The 9777-nt window shown below is 51.6% G+C and overlaps 2 protein-coding genes across 2 annotated transcripts in view; both read left to right on the forward strand.

Annotated features, from left to right (window-relative positions):
- LOC102254651 (leukocyte immunoglobulin-like receptor subfamily A member 5) overlaps window positions 1–2081 on the forward strand; it is an 18878-nt gene extending 16797 nt beyond the window's left edge. The window contains exons 6-7 of the mRNA XM_014535538.1: window positions 1281–1301; window positions 1846–2081. Of these exons, the coding sequence (XP_014391024.1) occupies window positions 1281–1301; window positions 1846–1967 (143 nt within the window). The 3' untranslated portion in view covers window positions 1968–2081. The remainder of the gene's footprint in view (window positions 1–1280; window positions 1302–1845) is intronic.
- A 5407-nt stretch (window positions 2082–7488) lies between these two features.
- LOC102254947 (leukocyte immunoglobulin-like receptor subfamily A member 6) overlaps window positions 7489–9777 on the forward strand; it is a 4346-nt gene continuing 2057 nt past the window's right edge. Inside the window, exons 1-4 of the mRNA XM_014535537.1 lie at window positions 7489–7528; window positions 7687–7722; window positions 7888–8175; window positions 8321–8626. Coding sequence (XP_014391023.1) covers window positions 7495–7528; window positions 7687–7722; window positions 7888–8175; window positions 8321–8626 — 664 coding nt within the window. The 5' untranslated portion in view covers window positions 7489–7494. The remainder of the gene's footprint in view (window positions 7529–7686; window positions 7723–7887; window positions 8176–8320; window positions 8627–9777) is intronic.

Raw genomic sequence — 9777 nt, forward strand, 5'->3', positions numbered from 1 at the left:
TCTTCCTGTCCTCATTTCCAGGACCCTCAGGAGGCCCCAGCCCTGCACCCACAGGGCCCACCTCCACAGCTGGTGAGTCCCGGGGAACTCTGCTCAGAGGGAGCACAGCCCACCCAGCAAGTCCTGAGAGTCTGTCAGGGGATGGAGTGACCCAGATCCTCAAGGACCAGCTTGTGTCCCAGGGGGGTTGGAGTTCCAGGGTCAGTGGCAGTGATGGGTGGGGTGGTCATGGCAGAGGGAGATGTGGGGGCTCAGGCTGGGGAGGAGCTGGGCTCATGTGGGAGAAGGCAGCCCCCACCCCACACCTGTCATCCTGAACCCAGGAGGCTCAGAGCATCGGTCTCTCCGACCCATGGTGTGTGAGGGGTTCTATGGGAAGGTGGTGGGTGCCTCCATGGGGGCAGGAGCTGAGCCTTGCAGGGGTTCAGTCACCTCTGGATTTGCTGAATTGGACACGCCCTTCCCCAGTCTGTGCCTCTGTGTCTCCAAGTGTAAAAGTAGGGAATCCTTGTCCAGAGCTTAGATTTCCTGTCAGTTCTGGCCCTGACCTCCTGGGAGAGGGGCCTCACAGGGAAGCCCCTATGACCTGATGTTATGGGGCCTGTCCCCTCTGTCTCAGTGACGGTGACACAGTACAGCGAGGGACAGGCAGGACAAGGGTCCGGGCACCCAGTCCTACCCCTCAGCTCAGGCTCAGTTCAGAGGAGGGAACAAGGTGCACCAGCCCTGGTTCAGCTCCTGGCTCTGCTGCTCCTGCTGTGGGGCTGGGCGGTCCCTTCTCTCCTCTGAGTGTCGGGTTCCTGTCTGCTTACCCCTGTTCCCATCCTGCTCACAGGCTGCTGGGAGATGAGGTGACATAAGGGCCTCACAGAGCTCAGGAAGGCAGACCCCCAGCCCATCCCGTCCTTCCTTTGGGGCTGTCAGAAACCTGTGCGTGGAGAGGGATCCATGAAAGACTGAGTCCCCCCCACAACCTCCCCCTCCCAGTCCCTGCTGTGCTGGGGGCGGGTAATGAGGAAGGACCCTCAGCTCCATATGAGACCTGGACAGGCCCCTGCAGAGGGCGTGCCCATATCACAAAGGTGATGTCCACCTGGGAAGTGGCAGGGGAGGGGAGCATGACGACAGCACTAAGAACTCACAGTCCAGGGTTTCTATCCCACTATCCCAGCCTGGGGCATGTGCTTAATCTCTCTGAGCCTCAGTGAAGTGGTTTGTGGGTCAGTCATGCTTGGTGCATGACTGCTGTGAGGTGAGAGGAGATGAGTAACAGACCCCAGCATGTGCCTCTCACACAGTAGGTGCTCATTAAATGGCATCACTGGTTCATTCATGACGTCACTAATGTTCTAGGTCCCAAATGGTACTGGATAAGAGTCTATGTGGCCTTAATCAACGGACATAGTAGACCCATGAGAGGAGGGGCCTGGGTGGGTTGGGGTGAAGGAGACCCAGCCCAGACTTTCACCCCTTCATGCTCCTGAGATTCAGGAGCCCCTGACACCAACCCCTCCTCCATGGACCCTGGGTCCCCAGCTGTTGAGAAGGTGGGATCTCTCAGCTGTAGGGGAATAAGCTCATGGGGTCTTGATCCACAGACTGAACACAGAGCACACAGCTCTTAGTTATTTCTGAATTGAGACCATTTCTTACTCATCCTCAGTTCTTGGGCACAGCTAACGCTTATCAAGGTGACTCAGAGCAGGTATTGAGTTCAGACATCAGAGGGACACTGATGTCAAGGGGAGGTGGGAGCCCAGGTTGAACATCAAAATCCTAGAGATTTGAGTCTACCCTGACCTCTGAGACTTCTTTACCCATATTTCATATTTTTCCATCCCCAAGACTACACAGTGGAGAATCTTATCCGGATGGGCATGGCTGGCTTGATCCTGGTGGTCCTGGGGGTGCTGCTATTTGAGGCTCGAAACAACCCTATAAAGACCCTCGATGCAGCCAGCATGTGAACACAGAGGGACCAACGCATCGTTCAGAGGGGGAGTCTTGGAGCCCATCTGAGGATCCCAGGAGGTGCTGAAGGAAAGTGGGGAACAAAGTTGGCAATATGTCTGTTGAGAATGTCCAGGGAAGTAGACGTGGTAGGTGAGGTCTGGGTGCAGAAGAACGTGGGCCATGTCCTCCTCCATCCACTTGGGTGCTCTCCCTCCCTCCCTGTCCTCGCTGACTCTCCTCCACTGCCCTTCTGTTCTCACCCTGTGACATGAGACAATGTTCCGACCCATATGGCTGGTTTGGATTCACATCCATACACTCCTTCATGCTGGGCCACATCCATCCCAACAAAATGAGGTATCTCTACAACCCTGGGCTTTGTTTAAACCATAAAGAACAAAGGACAGGCACCTGGTCCATAGTTGGAAAATCTCATAATAATGCAGCTCAGGGACAGAAACAGGACACAAAATGGAATCAGGTTTTGTGTGATTCCTTTTATTCAAAATGTCCAGGAGAAGGAAACCCATAGAAACAGAAATCAGATTGGTTTGTCTGGGGTTGACCAGGAGGACAGATGGGAGACGGACTGTTTGTTGTTGGTGTTGTTTTGTTGTTTGTATTTTTTTGGGGGGGGGGCGTTAAAACTTTCTTGAAACAAGATAGATGTTGTCATTGAGACATTGTGTATTAACTGCATTCTAGTGAATTTCATATTTCAAAAGGCTCAATTGTATGTTATGTGACGGTTGCTTCAATAAAAAGAAATGCAAGTGAAACACGCGTGGATCTCTACAGCTGCCTTATACCTTGGAGGTTGCACCACTGGTGTCCGTGGAGTTTTATGGAAGCAGGACTCCCACCAGGTCAGAGGTGCCCTAAGTGCTTAGGGAACAATCCACTCATTAAATTTCCACCTTCACTCCTGACTTGGGCTGAGTCTAGGTTCCAAAATGAGACCCACCACCCCTGCATCCTTTTGTCTGCGCTCACCTGCCATTCAACCAAGGATTCACTACAGCTTCTGATTCAGCTTGTAGGCTTGGGGGATACACATGTGGCCTCCAAATAGCCCTTCCCACCACACGCCTCCCATACACATGCCTTCATCAGGTCAGAAAATGACACCAGATTTCTGGCCCGCTTTGCTCAGTGGTTGAGTGTTGACCTATGAACCAGGTGGTCAGGGTTGGATTCCAGGTCATGGCACATGCCTGGGTTGTGGGTTCCATCCTCAGTGTGTGGCTTGCAGGAGGCTCCCAATCAATGATTCTCTCTCATCATTGATGTTTCTATCTCCCTCTCCCTCTCCCTTCCTTTCTGAAATCAATAAAAATATACTTTTTTTTAAAAAAGAAAGTAATTAACAACTGATTGGTGCTCTACATGTCTCTGGCACTGCTGATCCTCAGAACAACCCTCAGAAGTGAGGTTTCACAATTTTGCCCAACAGGCAAAGAGGAAGAGGACAAGAGACTGGCTCAAAATAGAGGGTCAATGAACGTGTCTCCAGTTCTTAGATTACAACCTGGGAATTGTCTCCAACACACTCTTCTACCCAAAGCATGGAGATGGAATAAACAGCATAAGACAAAGAGGTACAGTCTGGGGGACAAGAGGCGGTGAGGAGGCAGAAAGGAATGTGAAGGTTTGATGGAGAGGGATGGAGAGCAGGAGCTCTGCTCACAGAGACAAGAAAGTCAGAGAGAGGAAGTGATAGGGAGAAGCAGCAGCACACACCCAGGCCTGGAGAGCAGTGCTGGTTGCCTCTGTGGGTGAGTTGACAGTTTTGTAACATCCCCCAGGCCTCCTGTTCCTCTTGGGGTCAGCAAACTGGATACAGCCCCATTGGCTCCTGCAGGCAGTCATGGCGGAGAGAGGACGAGCCCTCCATTCTCCCCTTTCTCTCTCACACACTGAACCAATCCCAGCGTTCTGGCTCTCGGTTCTCCTTCCTGTGACCCAGTTCTCCCCACAGACAAGCTCAGGTGAAGACCCAGGACAGCTCGTTGGTGTGACCCCATCAGCCTCCTGGCCTCCTCCAGACCCTCAGTCTTGGCTCAGGTGTTTCATTCTCATGGTCCCAAACGTACCTGTCACCGATCATCCCCTGCACAAAGCCTGTCCACGGTTCCCCCCTGACTCCAGCCACATCCAGGGATCTCCACCCGGCAGTTCGTGCTGCTGCTGATCATGCTGAGCTACATTCTCCAGCCCGAGTGAGGCCAATGCCTCCTCCAACCAAACTCATCCGGTGAACCTCCTCCCCTCCCCCAACACACAACCCGGGTTAGGACAACATCGTGGCCCCTCAGGGCGCCCCCTGAGCCCATCTGAACAGAGCTCCCTCCTCTCCTAACCTCCTAGACCGAGAAAACATACATTTATTTCCAAAATGTATTCCTTACATTTTGGAAATAAATCAACAGACTTGGCAATAATCAATGAGCGAACCAAAACAGAAGTGAATTTTTTAGATTAAATGATAATGTAAATACTACACATCAAACCTATGAAATGAAAAAAAGGAAAACCCATGTGTGTTTATGTGTGTGAGCATATGTGTGAGAGTATAAGTGTTTGCATAAATGTGTATGTGTGTGTGAGTGTGGGTGAGTCTATATATGTGTGGGCTGTATGAATATATATGTGAATGTTTGAGAGTTGTGTGTGTGTGTGTGTGTGTGTATGTGTGTGTGTGTGTGTCTGTGCAGGTGTATTTGTGTGTTTTGGATGTGAGTGTATGTATTGTGTGTGTTTGAATGGGCCTATATATGTGTCAGTAGGTGTGTATGTGTGAGTGTGTAGTGTTTGAGTGTATATGTGTTCTGGTGTTTTAGTGTGACTGTGTACATGTGTGTGAATGTATATGTGTGTGAGTGTCTGAGTATGTATGTTCGTGATCACTTATCCCTGTAAGAGTTGTGTGACTAGTAATGAGAGTGGATATGTGTGTATGAATGAATATGTGTGTAACAGCATGTAGACATGAGTGTGTGTGAGCCTGTGTGAGCATATATGAATGTGAGTGTGTATGTGTGAGTGTATGTATCTAAGAGTGGTTAAATATGTATGCTTATGTTTGTGTGTAAGTATCCAGGTATATGAGTGTGAGTATATATGTGTGTGAGAATGTATGTGTGATAGTGTGTGTGTCTGTGAGTGTGTGTGTGTTCATGGGCAGCTATACCCATCTGTCTGAGGGAAGTAGAAGTGAGAGCTGAGGTGGGAGGGTCACATCTGGATGATCATGATCAGCCTTGAGTGCAGAAGGAAGAGTATGGATTCACCTGAAGACAGTGAGGACCATGGAAGGTTTTATGCATAAACAGCTTCTGAAAAGTAGTTGCAAGGGCAGATGTGGAGGGTGAACTGGAGAAGGGAGTGAGGGTGTGGAGTCAGAGATCAGGAAGGTGGTGGACATGACGGCTGCCATGAGGGTGTGAAGGTGACCTCCCTCCCTGTGTTGTTGACTGGGGACACCAAGGGGCCCTCAGGACAGAGAGCCCAGGGGTGGGGGAGGGAGGAGCCTGGGGGCTGTGCAAGATGCATCTGCTCCCACAGGGCAGTTCAGTGCCTCCTCCTGGCCCTGGGACGCAGGTCCTACGTCTCACACAGGTTCCACCTGAATTTTTGTCTGTGAGCAGCGGGATCTCTCCATGTCCTGTGGGCCAATCATCTGAGTCATTTCTGACGCTTCAGAGCACCTTTGAGGCCTGTTGTCACTCTCTTCTTCAAACTGTGGAGACTCAGCAGGATTCAGACAAGAATTACATTCATGGGAGTCCTGTTCCAAGGCATAGCACACACAGACACATTAAATATCAGTTGTGGTGCTACCAACTGAGTGGTTGAAGGACACTTGAGCAGGCTACTTCCTCCCTTGACTTCTCAGCAAAACAAAAGCCTCCCCCACAAAGATGATGAGAATTTTTCTTGCCTGAGATATGGAGGAAACGAAACCAGCCATTCAATGCAGATGGAGATGTTGGTATTTTGAGAAATTGAAAAGAAGAGATGCCTTGTCCAAAGGAGCAGAAAGAAGACTCCAGGTCAGACCCCTCGCGTGTAGTCACCTCGATCATGACAGACCTTTGCTGCTGGGCTGCGAGGTCATGGCCTTTCCATCAGGTGGTGCTGGGCCAGTGGGTGAGTCTGCGGGACACAGTGAACGTCTTACCTGCCTTACACCATTTACAATAATCAATGTCAGATGGGCGACGGAACAAAACATGAAAAATAAACCAATTTCTTTTTCTTTTGAGAAAAGAAAAGGGGGAACTATCTTACTAATTTGTGGGAGACTCTTTTTCCTGCAATGTGGACACAAGAACATGAACTCAGGGGGGACATGTACACAGTGGAATCCACTAAGATGAAGAACTTCTGTTCCTTATAGACACCAGTGAGAGAGTGAAGACGATAGATATTTGCGATGTCAAAATGAGACCACGGACTGGCATTCAGATCATTAGGAAACATGTACAAGTTGTTATGTGGCAGCAGAGAGCAATAGAGAAGCAAGCAAAAACTTAACAAGCAACTGATATTGACATGCAAATGTGCAGTAACATTATTTAAGGTGATGAGCTGCCTTGGCTGGTATTTCTCAGTGGTTAGCACATCAGCCTGACCACCGAGGAGTCACAGGTTTGCTTCCAGGTCAAGGGCATGTGCCTTGGTTGCAGTTTTGACCATGGCCCTCATGTGGGATGCAACCTCTTCACATGTTTCTCACATCAATGTTTATCTCTCACTCTCTCCTTCCCTCTCTCCCTTCCATCCTCTCTACAAATCACTGGAAATAATATCCTCAGGTGAGGAGTAACAAAAAAAATTTTTAAATAAAAGGTGCTGAGCTTTATAAATCATTGAAGAAATAAATATGCATCAAACCACAAGGATGGTACCAATACTTACACTGAATAATGAACATGAAAAAGGCAGGAAACACAAAGGGTGGGCAGGGATGGGAACCCACCAAGACCCTTGAACCACGGAAAGTCGAAGAAATGCTGAGGCCACTGGGAATCTGCTCAGCAGAGTCTTTCATAAATGAGTTCCCTCAAGAGCCGTGGTCGGGTGTCCCATTGGGCTGTTCAGAGGAACCTACCAGGACCCTAGAACCAGGAAAAGTCTTGGAAATGCTGAGGCCACTGGGAAACTTCTCCGCAGGGTCGTTTATAAATGAGGTCCCTCAAGAGCCGTGGTCCGGGGACCCATTAGGCTGTTCAGAGCCAGACTCTCAGGGGCAGATCAGGACCAGAACCTGGGTCCCACCTTCTCTGAGCAGGAGCCAGACAAGAAGACACCTGAAACCCTAAGGATCAGGTGAGACCTGAGAAGCTGCCTCCCCCTCAGCCCTCATCCTGGGGAGATGCAGAGCCAGGCCCAGGGCGGGGCCCTCTATTGTCTGTGGGTCCCCAGCTGTGAAAACCCAGAAGGCAGTAGCCGCTTCTGACCCACCACATCCTGTGCATCTCTGTCCTTCAGGCCCAGGACTCCTCCATCTGCAGAGCAGGAGCCCTCAGAGCAGACGCCATGACGTCCATCCTCTCAGCTCTTCTCTGCCTCGGTTAGTTGTGGACATGGGGAGGGGGAGAGGAGGGGCAGCTGCATCCTCTTGTTCATGGGGAACCTCAGGCTCAGGCAGCTTGAGTGGACCGGGTTCTAATGGGAAGGGAATCAGCTCAGACATCCGGGTGCAAATCTCTCACTGACACTCTCTTCCAGGGCTGAGTCTGGACCAGAGGATCCACATGCAGGCAGGTGAGTCCTCCCCAGGCTCCATGTCCCTCCTCTTACTTCACCCCTGGGGCTCAGGAGGGAGCTCAGAGGTGCTGGGTTGAGGTGATAAAAGAGGAGGTTCTAGCACTAAGCTAGAAAAGGAAGGTGGGGAAGGTCTTGGAAATGCAGCCTCTGGTTTCCTTCCAGGGACTCTCCTCAAACCCACCCTCTGGGCTGAGCCAGCCTCTGTGATGTCCTGGAGGAGCCCCGTGACCATCTGGTGTCAGGGAACCCTGGAGGCCAAGGAGTTCTGTTTTCACAAAGAGGGAAACACATTTCCCTGGTGCGGAGTGAATTCACTGCATCCAATGGACAAGGGCATGTTCAGGATCACAAGCCTGACAGAGCATGGTGCTGGGATATATCGCTGTTACTATCGCAGCCTTACTGGCTGGTCAGAGCGCAGTGACCCCCTGGAGCTGGTGGTGACCATAGGTGAGAAGACACTTAGGGGTCCCAGTCTCAGGCTCTGCCCTCAGGAAGGGTGTCTGCTCTCAGGGTGTCCCCCTCTCACAGCCCAGCCCTGGGGGACATGAGGGAGGTGTGAGCCCATGTAACACGCTGCTTCCTCCTTTCCTAGGAACCTACAGCAGACCCAGCCTCTCAGCCCTGCCCAGCCCTGTGGTGACCTCAGGAGGGAATGTGACCCTCCAGTGTGGCTCATGGCAGGGATTTTTTGACAGGTTTATTCTGACTAAGGAAGGAGATCACAGGCTCTCCTGGACCCTGGTTTCACAGACACACCTCAGTGGGCAGTTCCAGGCCCTGTTCCCTTTGGGCCCAGTGAACTCCAGCCACAGGTGGACGTTCAGATGCTATGGCTGTTACAGGGACAAACCCCACTTGTGCTCACAACCTAGTGACCCCCTGGAACTCCTGGTCTCAGGTAAGTCACATTATTATCCCTTCCATTGATTCTGGAACCAAACTGGGGTGTTATTAGGGTCATTACTTTGAGTGTATCCCCATGTGAGAGGGTGAGGTCAGGGCATCACAAGGGCTCCTGGGCCAGAGACACAGGGAGAGACAGTGAGACCAGGAGGGTAGGCCAGGAGCAGGGTTTTGTGGGAGGAGTTGCCCCAGTAATTCTCATCTGGTCTCCCCAGGTGAGTCTGGGAAGCCCTCCCTCCTGAGCCAGCAGGACCCCATCATGGCCTCTGGACAGAGCCTGACCCTACAGTGTCGCTCTGATGTCGGGTATGACCGATTTGCTCTGTCGAAAGAGTGAGGAAGGAACGTCCCCCAGAGCCTTTTCCTGCAGCCCCAGGCTGGGCTCTCTCAGGCCCACTTCCTCTTGACACTCAGAGAGGCTGACAGGGGGGCGGGTACATATGCTAGAGTAGGAACAAACTTTTCTTTGAGTGTTTGGCCCAGTAACCCCTCTAGACATCCTGGTGGCAGGTGAGGAGCCAGTGGGTTCACTCAGGGACCCAGACTTTGCACAGCCCTTGCTGGGGTCTCAGGTGGTGAGGCCAGAAAGAAAGTGCAGGGCCCCAGGGAGGGAGAGAGACAGAGAGAGACAGGGGGTGAGGGGAGAGGGGAGACTCAGAGAAACGGAGACAGACAGAGAGGAGGGTCCTCAGAGAGAGGCCTGGTGACTCTCAGGTCAGAACAAGGTAGGCAGCCCACCTTGCTGAACCTATGAACCAGGAGGTCGCAGTTCAATTTCAGGTGAGGTTGCATGCCCAGGTTGCCGGCTCAATCCCCAGGTAGGGGCATGCATGAGGCAGCTGATCATATCTTCTTTCTCATCATTGATGTTTCTATCACTCTGTCCCTCTCCTTTCCTCTCTGAACCTGATCTATATTATAAAAGGCCAGTGGCCGTAATGCACAGGAGTTGCATTGATGGGTCTTGCAGTAGGGTGGGTATGGGGTTCGACTGGCGGGTTCGGGGTCTCGTGTGATTTCACACGCTGGGCCTCTAGTATATATATATTTAACATACAAGGTGGGCAGGCAGCCCTCACTCCCCCTCCCTCTCTCTAGGACACCTTCCTGACAGACCCTCCCTCTCGGTGCAGCCAGGCCCCAGGG

Source organism: Myotis brandtii, unplaced genomic scaffold, assembly GCF_000412655.1.
Source record: "Myotis brandtii unplaced genomic scaffold, ASM41265v1 scaffold1444, whole genome shotgun sequence".
Taxonomy (NCBI): domain Eukaryota; kingdom Metazoa; phylum Chordata; class Mammalia; order Chiroptera; family Vespertilionidae; genus Myotis; species Myotis brandtii.